We start from the raw sequence: 11,488 nt of genomic DNA, 5'->3' as shown, positions 1-11,488 counted from the left end.
AGTCTCTCGCACGGTCCCACCGCTGGCTGGAGGACTCCTTCTGAAGACTACGCTCAATAGATGTACTAATCCGGATAAGGCTGTCTGGGTTTGGCAAACACTTCCCTTCGCAGACAGTGCCACGTTTCTTTAATTGTCCTAGTTTCGGCAGGATCAATAAACTCTGCAAGTGTAACAGAAAACAGCAGCAAATCCAACAAAGAAAGAAAAAAAAAAAAAAAAAAACTGTGAAATATTGCCCTTCAGACAGCACTACGTTTAAGGAAAACAACCTTTCCGAGAGGTGATATGATAGGGTGTTGCGTCATCACACCGTTCCAACCGTTCGAGTCTCGCATTCTGCCTTAGATATACAAATCAGAGAAACTTACCTGCTACAAACTATAATAACAGCAAGTGTGTGTATTATACATACCCTGTGTGTGTGTGTCTGTAAAACACACACCAATACCATTCTCCCACACAAATGAAAAATATCAAGTGCTTTTTAAAAACACACTCTATGATAAACATTTAGCTTTACAGTGGTAGACTCTTGTACCAAATCTACTTGAACCAGATCCGTTATTTGGTCTGATGGCAGGATATAAAGGCTTTAATAATTTACAGTAAATTTTTTCCTCCTAAGAAAGAAAACTATATATATATATATATATATATATTATATATATATATAGTTATCAGGCACATTAAAAAAAAGCTTCATCACAGGAAAAAAAAGCTGCAAACGAAATATCACTGATGCTTCGGTGTAGCTCGTGCGGGCGACTGCATGCTGGAAGAAAGTTTTCCAGAGGACGTGGTCTTATCGGTGGGCTTTTTACCGTTTCCGGGAGACTGAGGCAGCTCAGGAGAGGAAGACTTGGATTTGCTGGCAGGCAGCAGAGAGCGTTTCACAGGGCTAGAGGCCTTCGAGGACTCCTTGGCTGTTTGCGGCTCTGGGGACACCTGCCGTAGCGTCTTACCTGAGCCCTCTCCCGCCCCCAGCGCGCCACTTCTAGCGTCGGCGCTCGGCCTGGCCGTCCCCTCAGAGGACTTCTTTGCCAGCATGGCGGTCTTGCCAAAATCAGCCGATCTCCGCGTTTCTTTCTGGCGGAGCGCCGATTTGAAGAAGGACAGCCCCTTGTCCTCAGACTTACTGTTCCTTCGCAGGTCCCTGGATGAGACGCTGGAGGAGCGCAGGCTCGTGACCGAGGAGCTGCTGCTGGAGCTCCTCACCACTCTGCCTCCCTCCGAGCTGCGGGCGAGGGAAGAGCGTGCTGTACTGCTGCCGCGCGACGCCACTACACCAGGCTTCTCCGTGGAGGCGCTGGCCCTCGCCAAGTCCCGGCTCGCGCTCCGCTCCGCTAGCCGGCTCCTGCCAGACGCCGAGCTCCGGTCTGCTCCCGACAGGGTCTTCCTCCTGGTGGGGGAAGGGGAGGCGGAGGACTGCGGCGTCGACGACAGCCGCTGCCTGTGCTGGGACGCCGCCGAGAGCACGGCCCCCTGGTCCTGGGCGGGATCCTTCTTGGTAGGAGTTCCTGAAGGACACGCCTTGCCGCTCTTCCCAGAGTCACTCTTGTCCTTGGAAGTGGATGCCTTGGTGGAACCCTTGACCTGAGGACTCAAGGACACCTGGGAGGCAGTAGAGGACGGCTGGCGCTTTTTTGAACTCTTCTCAGGCTCCACCGAAGCTTTGGCAGAGCCCCTCTTGGCACCGGTGCCGTCGGCCTTGGCCAAGGACACCCCCGAACCAGAGCGGTGTTTTGGTTCCTTGGAGGACATCCCCGTGTCCGGGGTGGCCTGATTGTTGTTCTCTGGCTCAGCCCTGGAGCTCTTCTTGCCGGACTGCGGTGGGGCTTTGCAGTAGGCCTCATCCACGGACCTCCTGCCGTCACCCTCATCGCTGGTGACGCCCTCGACCGCCGCGAGAGGCGCTTTGCCCCCAGAGTGGCGCTCATGCCTGCTGTAGCTGCCAAAACATGAGGTGGAGACCTTGTCGTCGCACGCTTCTCCTATCCGCTCCAGAGTGGGCGATGAGTGGGAGTCTAAGGAGAAGCGTGACGGGGAGTTGGACCTCATCTGGAGTTTGGCCGAGAGCGACCACGAGGGCTTGCTCCCATTCTCGCTGACAGCCAGAGGGCTGGCAGTGGACGACCGCGAAGAAAAACTCTGCCGCTGGACGCTCCGCACGAAGGGCCGGGTTGAGAATCCTCCTTAACAGAAAAGACAGAGAGGTTTAAACTAATGCACTGATAGCAGGCTGGGCGGATTTTAGAGATAACGTGAATGCATGCGTGTTCTCTTAACTCAGCATGGCAGTAGATCCTTTGTTAGCCAGAAATTCAAAAGCTACAGGTTAGAAAGAATATAAGAAAGAGATAAACAGGAAAAGAGAGCGGTCAGCTTACACTTCATGGTCCTCAGCCTTGACTTAAGAGCAGTTAACATTCCCATTTTAACTCAAGATATTTTATTACTGTTGAAAAACAGGGTGGAAAAACTACCTGGCAGGCCATATATACAGTGGATTTCATACCCACCCATACTTATAAAAACTTAACTGTTATTATTGTTATTATTATTATACATTCTTAATGTACTTTTCTACCAAATTATAAATAATCCAAAACAGTGAAAAGGTCAGAATCCACAAATTTATATATTTTAAAACAGCGTACCAAAATATCAGTAAAAATATTAATAATAATGGCACTCAATAAATATCAGGGGGAGCCAGAGCAAAAGACGCACACAACTGCCCTGCCAGGAAGGAGTTTGACCCCCTAATGGAAAACCAGTACATTTAATTTCAGAGAATATGACAGCAATAGAACCACACTGCTATCCTTCAGTAGACGACAACATGACATGCACTATAACACAGAGCGATAAAGAAGTCACAGGGACGTAGGAGTTGTGATGCTGAAGTGTGCCTCTAACCATCGTCTTCACTGCGCTCCCCGGTGAACTCCACCGACTCCGACAGCGAGATGAGCGAGGTGCGTCGAGAGGAGGTGGCGGATGCCATGCTGGCCTGCTTGCTGCCTGGGAGCCGGTTCACCCAGTGCTCACACAGGGAGGAGCTGGTGGAACCTTGGACCGGGTAGGTGGGGGTGGGCAGAGCACAGCAGCACACACAGTCAGGGGACATAATCTGCGATGTGTAATGACAGTGCTGTCGATCTCTCGGTCGACAACTGACTTCTGATTTGGACCTTTTGTTTCAGCGGACACCAGAGGTCAATGTTTTTCAAGCTCCAGGATGAGCAAGAAGGGTTAAAAAAAAAAAAAAAAAAAAAAAGAAAGCATCTGGATGCTGGTTGGCTGCTTTTCAGGAAACTGACCAGGCAATTAATTCACTTAGAGTCTGCCACTATCTACAGCCCTGTCAAGATAAAACTTCCCAGCGAGGTACAGATAACCAGGACAGATCTGTTCTACTACACAATGTCATTTCACGGTATGCTTTACAGCAGCTCCGACAGCAACAATCCTAAAGGTCCTGCAGAACGTTAACTGCTTCCGAATACGAGCTCAAGCTTCGAATAGGACAAAAATACGTCAACACGTCAGTGTACTGTACGCTCTTTAAACAGTTTTTTTGCTGGAAAATAATGCAACACACTGGTGATAATCTGCTCGTGAAATTTTTGTATCATATGTCCCCTCCCCCTCTGGCCTTGCGCCCTGCGTTACCGGGTTGGCTCCGGTTCCCCGTGACCCCGTAAGGGACAAGCGGTTCTGGAAAATGTGTGTGTATGTACAAAAGACTAATTTCTGTAATTAGGGGACACTGATACCTGTTCAAATGCAGTTTGTAAATGTTATACTCAGTTTTTTTAAATTCATTTCAGAAGTTTCTATTTATACACTGGCTTCTTACAACAGCTTTGATATAAACATTTTCTAGTATATTTTATTGATTTTTCTTGGTCTGTGTTTTCAATTACTGTTTGTATTGGATCCAATGAGAACTGTTTACTCCCTCAGCCACTAGATGGCAGTAAAGTTCACCCAAATAGAACGCGTTACCACGTTATTTCAACACTATTCCACAGTGTTTATACATTTACATTACATTTATTAACTTAGCAGAAGCTTTCGTCCAACGTGATTTCCAATGAACTCTATGTAGTGTTATCAACCCACACACCTTATTCACAGCTGTGACTTACACTGCTAAATACACTTCTTACAATGGGTCACTCATCCATACATCAGTGGAACACACTGAGTGAACCTGAACAGCATGTCTTTGGACTGTGGGAGGAAACCAGAGCACCCGGAGGAAACCCACGCAGACACAGGGAGAACATGCAAACTCCACACAGACTGAGCGGGGATCGAACTCACGTCCTCTCGCACCACCCAGGCGCTGTGAGACAGCAGTGCCGCCCAAAACATTGCAGCAGGGTTACAGGGTTTTACATCACATTACTTCATTTAGCTGACACTTTTCTCCAAAGCAACTTACAACGTTAATCTACCTCGATTTATTTACCCATTTATATAGCTGGGTAATTTTTACTGGAGCAACTAGGGTAAATACCTTCTTAAGGGTATTACAGCTGGAGGTGAGGCTTAAACCACTGACCTTTGGGTTCAAAGGAAGCAGCTGTAACCACTACACTACCAGCTGCCCATTTATTATAGAGGTGTTTGTGGGTGCTGGTGACCAACAACACAATGACGAATGTTGCACATGCGTTCAGGAGTTTATGTAAACAGCTGTTTTTTTTTTTTTATTGCCGTCAATTTATTATCATTTTAATTTTAATCTAGCATAAAGTTTCTAAATATTTTCAAAGCTTTGTAATTTTTTTTTTATTTCAGATAAATAAGAGATTTGTACAGAATCTAACCTCCAGAATATCAAGGGGCTTCTGTTTAGTTATAGGTAATTAGTGGTAAAAGTGACTTTGCAGTCACAAAGACGTTATGAACAAACTTCTACTCCCAGTGTAGTGCAAGTACAACAGAGAGGTACATTTCAGTGTAACCCAGCAGAGAAGCAACACGTACTCATATACGGCACCTCGGTTCATGACAGCGGGCACAGTGTCCTGCTGTGTAGGTGGGAAAAGCGTCACAGAGAACTTCTCAGGGGCAATGCTCACCTGCTACTGAACTGTTTGCAGACCAGGAAGGAATGGTGGCCCTCCGTTGATAGAACAGGATGTAGGCCGTCTGCTTGCAAACTTCGTCCTCAGATATGAGCTGAACGTCGCTGTCGTCAAAGCAGTACCACTGTCCATCAATGGAGTTCTTACAGTACGCTGCAGGAGACAGGAAGGAGAGAGGTCAACCGCTACACCCCAACCAGACCTGGTCACTTGTCTACTTCTGCTCGTTTGATGGTCCCGCGCACAAAAAGTAAAGCATGGAGGTTTTCAGTTCTGGCTCCATTGTGGCGGAATGACCTCCCCCTCTCACTCAGAACTGCTGAAACTCTGTCTACATTCAAGAAGGGTCTGAAAACTCACCTTTTCCGGACTCACTTCGCCCAAGATCTCTCCAGCTCATGGATGGTGTAAATGTTAATGCACCGTAACTTTATGATCATCTCCAGATAAGCCTTTACACAGCCGTTACTCCTGCATTGCATGTAAATGTTTGTGTACCTCATAAATATTTTTTTTTTTAAATTTTGAAGGAAGGTTATCAGGACTCATCTATCCTGCGTTTTGTGCACCCGCTCAAGCGATGAGGATCGGTGCATCAATTGGAAAGTAACAAACTAGGTTTACTTAAGAATCACATGTCTGCAGCTATGTCTCTTTCTCTTACTGTAAAGCACAAATTGTATTTTCTCGGAGATGTACGTCGCTTTGGAGAAAAGCATCTGCTAAATGAATACATGTAAATGTAGGTCTACAGCAACACAAAATGTGTATGATCTCATATATAACTGAATTTTCAGTGTATTACATGTAGAGGGGGGCGCTGGCGCAGTGGGTTGGACTGGGTCCTGCTCTCCGGTGGGTCTGGGGTTCGAGTCCTGCTTGGGGTGCCTTGTGACAGACTGGCGTCCTGTCCTGGGTGTGTCCCCTCCCCATCCAGCCTTGCGCCCTGTGTTGCCGGGTTGGGCTCCGGCTCCCCGCGACCCCCAAATGGGACAAGCAGTTCAGACAGTGTGTGCGTGTGTGTGCGTGTATTACATGTGCATTTTACTCCCTTAAACATATCCTGTGTATTCAATCTGTGGTATATCAGACAAAGAGTATAAAAATGCACTGGTAACAGTAGACGTTTTATAAAATCACACCAGTTACGCACACCTTCAGGGGTTATCTGTTTAATTCTAGGAAGAGCGGTACCATTCCAGCGAGCAAATCCTCCATCTCAAATAGAGAACGATGACGTTGTTCCCAAAGCTTTTTTCGGCAACACGTTCACATGGTACCTGTGTAGTGTCCCCCTTGCATGGTGCCATGGTGGTTGCACACTGCATACAGGTCGTAAAGGTAGTCTTCTGGATCTCGACCCATCCCATAGGGTCGTCGCCAGGGCGACCAGTGTGAGGGCAGGCTCCAGCTGCTCTGACTCCTCTTCACCATGTGGGGTGCCATGTCCATGCCCACAAGAGGGAACTTCACCATGTTCTGCATCTTCATCCTCCTATCTCCCTCCTGCAGTGGGAATAAGCACCTGATCAGTTCAAAACTCAGATGAAGAAGACTTTCAGAGGACTTTGAGACTTCTTCAACATGCAGAAAGACTTCAACCATTTCATTCCACCTGAGAAAAAAACTGCATAATTGTGAAACAAACTATTTTGAGGAACTGAGAAACTTGGGTAGCTTTTGTAATGACTAACTAATGCTTACACGTCTAATGCCGGTAAAAAAATTCTAAATAAAATACCAAAAATACAAGTCATCTCAGCAATATTTTAATTTTCATATATTTTCCCCAGTCCTACAGCTCTTACGAAATAAGAGGCTCTATTCTCCTTGTGTCCAAACTATAGTTGTACTTCAGCGATCAGTACTGGGACATCTCATATCCTCCAGACACGTTCACATTCTCCACACACCCACATTTACAACTCCTTTTCTTATTTTAATTCTCACACTTCCACGATTTCAGGCATCTCTTCCTGGATGGCTCCATTCCTTTGAAACGCAGTCTCTCCAAATCTGACATCCTCTACCTGCCATCTGGAAATCCTTCGCCAGACCTCCTGCTCAAGATCTCACTCTCAAAGAACCTCTCTATGACAATGGAATGCTAATTTTGACATTCACTGTCAATGACATTCACTATCCCAGGTCCATCATTTTTCCCCTATACAACTACCTGCACTGTCCAAGAACACAAAAAAGGATCACTTGGTCTCTTATTGCTTCCAAAGCATGATGAAAGCTGCTACACAACATCACATGTGCTACTAGTTTTTTTGAGCTTCTGCTGCCTTTGGAAAATTCAAATCTTCAATCGTTACCAAATCCCTGCTTAAAACACCTTCTCCTACTTTTCCCACAGTATTTCATTGCTCATCTGTAAATGTGTGATTAGCCTCTAAGATTCGTTTTAAAATTAATTAAGATTTCCTTGCCAATACAACCATTTGTTCTGCTCATTCTGTTTTCTTCATTGTTTATACTGATCGTTCTTCCTTTGCTTTGTCTATCTGGGGCATCAGAATGTCTTCCGGACTCAACAAAAGCCAACCGGGAAGCCTCTGGCTGTGACTGACACTGAATGACACTGAAGCCTACTGGACTGAGTTATCTGACACCGCTTGATTACAGATCCCTGGCTGCACCGATGTTGATGCAGCACTGGCCGGTGGAAAAAAGTACCCTTAGCTGTAGTGGCACAGTCGTGTGTTAATACCCAAAAATGTGCAGGAGGGGTGGGAAGTCACTGGGACTTGGTCCCATGGAGGCTTATTTTTCTCCTGAATTTCATAGTCTGGGAGTTTTTGTTTGTTTTCCTCTCCTCATTTGCCAGATGGCTTATCTTAGCGTGATTAATCGGCACCTGACTTCATTGTTTATTTTCTTTGCTGTTTTACCTTTTACTTTACAGTTTCACTTTAACTGTAACTGTTGAAAAGAAAAACATATGCTGAGTGCATTGAACTGCGAAATGATTATTTCTATTACACTGGATTTGTGTTACTAACAAATCTTAGGCTGTCATCTGGAGATTGTGAGCGTACGGCTTTGTAAGTGACCTGGGAAACATTAATAATAATATTTATTAGTATTATATAAATACTAATAATAATAATAATAAAAATAATAATAATAATAATAATAATAATAATAATAATATACTGATTTTCTGATTATATCCTAATTATTATATACTGATATTAATGATTTATTATTGTTGTAATAATAATAATAATAATAATATCAGATAAATTTCCTGTCACTTACTATAAAGTTATAACAATTTTATAAAGCAGCAGAGAATACTTACAACATTGCACAACAACAGCCCATACCTGTCGGAACCTCTTCAGGTGCAGAATGAGGATGTCCGGCAAGGTCCAGAGGCTCAGCTTGATACTGCCCTGCTGTAGCTGCTTGCAGTGCGGGCACCGCCAGGCGTCGTCCGGGGCGAGCTGCAACACAAGAGTCGCAAATATCGTTCTATCGCATGCTGTACCAGTGTACACATTCCACGGAGCTGGAATGCAACATGTCACCGAATCAGCCGGGTTCTGGCATTTTATGTCCGCAAATTTGAAATGGCATCGGAAAAAGGTTGCTGAGGGAGTTTTCCCAGACAACTACAGGAATGTGCTTTAGAAAGGAGTTTGAGGTTGTGGAAGGAAAAATGAGTAACTCTATCCTCATGCTTTGTGAATGACTAAAATATCCTCAAGAAGCCACACTGCCATTTTCATTTCTGTTGTCCACATGTATTCCGTTACAGAAAACAAGTCATAAAGCATCACTCAGTTTTGTTGCTCCAGCATTGAACGGAAGTAGTCTTTTACAAAATGATATAAAAGCAACAATTCAGAGCAGCGAGGGGGTGGGGCTACAAATGAATGAGTGCAATCTTTCAAAACTTTATATCAGGGGAATTAATTATTTATTACAAGATGTTTCTTTCCCCTTTTACATATTTTAGAACATATGAAAAGGCATTTTTTTAAACTCCAGACACCAACGAAAGCATCTTAACCAGAAAGCTATGAACAGATGAAGCTTCCATACATGATACCCTGTTTATCAAGTTTGGGACAGCTGGTAGTGTAGCAGTTAGAGCTGCTGCTGTTGGACCCAGAGGTTTGAGGTTCAAATCCTGCCTCCAGTTATAATACCCTTGAGCAAGGTATGTCTCCTAAAAAAAATTGCTCCAGTAAAAATTATCCGGCTGTATGAATGGATAAACAACTGCAAGTAGCTCAAAACTGTAAGTCACTTTGGAGAAAAGTGCCAGCCAAATAAATAAATACACACACGTTTACTGAAACTGCTTGTCCTGAGAGCACAGGGTGCAAGGCCGGAGGGGGAGGGGACACCGCGAGACGGGACGCCAGTCCATTGCAAGGCACCCCAAGCGGGACTCAAACCCCAGACCCACCAGAGAGCAGGAAAAGGCCAAACCCGCTGTGCCACCACACTCCCTGCTAAATAAATAAATATATGTAGGCTGAAATATTTTCCTAAACGTCACCGTCTCTAATGATTGCAAATGTTTGTTACGTGCGTTTTGTACCTGCTCCTCTTTGGTGTACAGCTGGAAGCACTGTGCGAGGGTGCAGGTCTGCGGCTGCTGGTGCTGCTCTCTCTGCAGGCGCACACTCTCCGCATCTGGGATGTACTCGTCCTCTGTGTGGCCAAAGAGGCTGCAGCAAGAGAGGACGACAGCCAAGTACAATGTTACGCTGTCAGGAGACGAGGACGGCCAGCTACACCATCACAGTGCCAGCCAAATACGGGACAGGCAGCAAAAAGCAAGCTAATAAGCACACTTTCTGCAGGCATCCCCCACCACCAGACAAATATCACATTTCACACATAGTAAGCACTGTATTGTATAATCACATCTTTCCACTTATCAACTGTAAACTAAATCCAATTTCATTGCAACAGGATCTAAAGAAACATCAAAACATTTTCTTTATTACTGGTTACAAAATTTATTCCCCTCATCCCACAAAAAGGCTGCTTACTGCAGATATTATTCACTGATGATGTACTAATTATGTGCTTACATTTTTACGCAGAACACAAACACACAATTACACACAATCCAAATCACACCGCAGGGCAGAATCGAACAGCAACTTGCAGTAAAGGACTGCAGGGCCTCAGAGCAGAGTTACTCACTAATCCTTGGTCTCTTTGTCCCATTCCACCACTATTTTGACGTGTGGAGGCCCCCCCGGCCCACAGGATTTGTACACCCTGCGGAGAACAGATAAGGATAAAAGACTGAAAATCACAGCCTTGCTACACATGCACCAGGACTTAGCAACAAAAAACATATGGCAACATATGACAGTCACATTTTTGTAACTCTATTTACTACTGAGAGCTCAAGCCCATCTGCATTTTCCACCTAAATAACACACACACACAGGCTAAAACCACTTGTCCCAAGCGGGGTTGCAGCAAACCGGAGCTTAACCCGGCAACACAGGGCGCAAGGCTGGAGGGGGAGGGGACACACCCAGGACGGGACGCCAGTCCATCGCAAGGCACCCCAAGCAGGACTCGAACCCCAGACCCACCAGAGAGCAGGACCCAGCCAAGGCCGCTGCACCACTGTGCCCCCATAACACATCAAGCTGCTGCTAATTTTAAAAAAAAAAAAACTGAGAACTTTGTTAAGCAGCCTGGCAGGGGACTTCAAGTGCCAAGCCAAACAGCTACTGCTCTTATGACATGGTTGTGGGTTGTTCAAGCCAACTGAGGACAGCGTACCACTGCTCACCCTTCACCTGAGAGGAACAAACCGAGAGATGCGAGGGCAGCGGTGCTCAACCGGGTCAGTGACCTGGGAGCCAGCAGCGGCGAGGATGACAAGTACATAAACTTTCCCGGGGGCCGGTCAACTCTCGCAGATTCTCTGCACAGCAGTCGGTCGTGCTCAGAGTTTGCACAAGTAGGTCATTGCCACTGACATCAAAAATGCTCAGACATGTTTCAGTTCATGTTTGTTTCACTTCAAACATGTCACAGTATGGAGGTGCTCTGCTGTTTTAAGATAACAGGAACCATTTCTTCTAACATGTCTAACCTATATACAGGTAGTTTGGAAAATTACTACGATTGCACCGCTCTACAGTTATGTTTCTCCATTGGGAAGATGAATGATTCATACGAAAATCATGCAGTTAACTGGTTTGGCATGCTGAAGGGACTGATGTTCAAGGTCCTTGCCAAACTTGTAGTTTTGGGTGCAAATGCTTTGTTTCCAGTCAAGGAAACTTCATCAGCTTGTGGAAAATGAAAAGAGGAGCAAACAGGAAGAGGTTAGTGATATAGGCTATCTAGTGACCCCAGTGGGTGGACAGTCGTGACTGCTTGATCGG

At 45.5% G+C, this 11,488-nt stretch overlaps 1 protein-coding gene across 4 annotated transcripts in view; it reads right to left on the bottom strand.

The window, feature by feature from the left end:
• Window positions 1–687: 687 nt before the first annotated feature.
• The window catches only part of usp31 (ubiquitin specific peptidase 31), a 29,884-nt gene continuing 19,083 nt past the window's right edge, over window positions 688–11,488 (bottom strand). For 2 of the 4 annotated variants that reach the window (XM_029246705.1, XM_029246708.1), the window contains exons 10-17: window positions 10,281–10,358; window positions 9,667–9,796; window positions 8,441–8,560; window positions 6,386–6,611; window positions 5,100–5,258; window positions 2,923–3,075; window positions 2,290–2,331; window positions 688–2,195 (exon numbers count right to left, since the gene is read on the bottom strand). In XM_029246705.1, coding sequence (XP_029102538.1) covers window positions 736–2,195; window positions 2,290–2,331; window positions 2,923–3,075; window positions 5,100–5,258; window positions 6,386–6,611; window positions 8,441–8,560; window positions 9,667–9,796; window positions 10,281–10,358 — 2,368 coding nt within the window. In that variant the 3' untranslated portion in view covers window positions 688–735. The remainder of the gene's footprint in view (window positions 2,196–2,289; window positions 2,332–2,922; window positions 3,076–5,099; window positions 5,259–6,385; window positions 6,612–8,440; window positions 8,561–9,666; window positions 9,797–10,280; window positions 10,359–11,488) is intronic. The other 2 variants (XM_029246706.1, XM_029246707.1) reach the window with 2 other exon arrangements.

Source organism: Scleropages formosus, chromosome 20 (genome assembly GCF_900964775.1).
Source record: "Scleropages formosus chromosome 20, fSclFor1.1, whole genome shotgun sequence".
NCBI classification, from domain to species: Eukaryota; Metazoa; Chordata; class Actinopteri; order Osteoglossiformes; family Osteoglossidae; genus Scleropages; species Scleropages formosus.
This window is presented reverse-complemented; position numbering and strand designations above follow the sequence as displayed.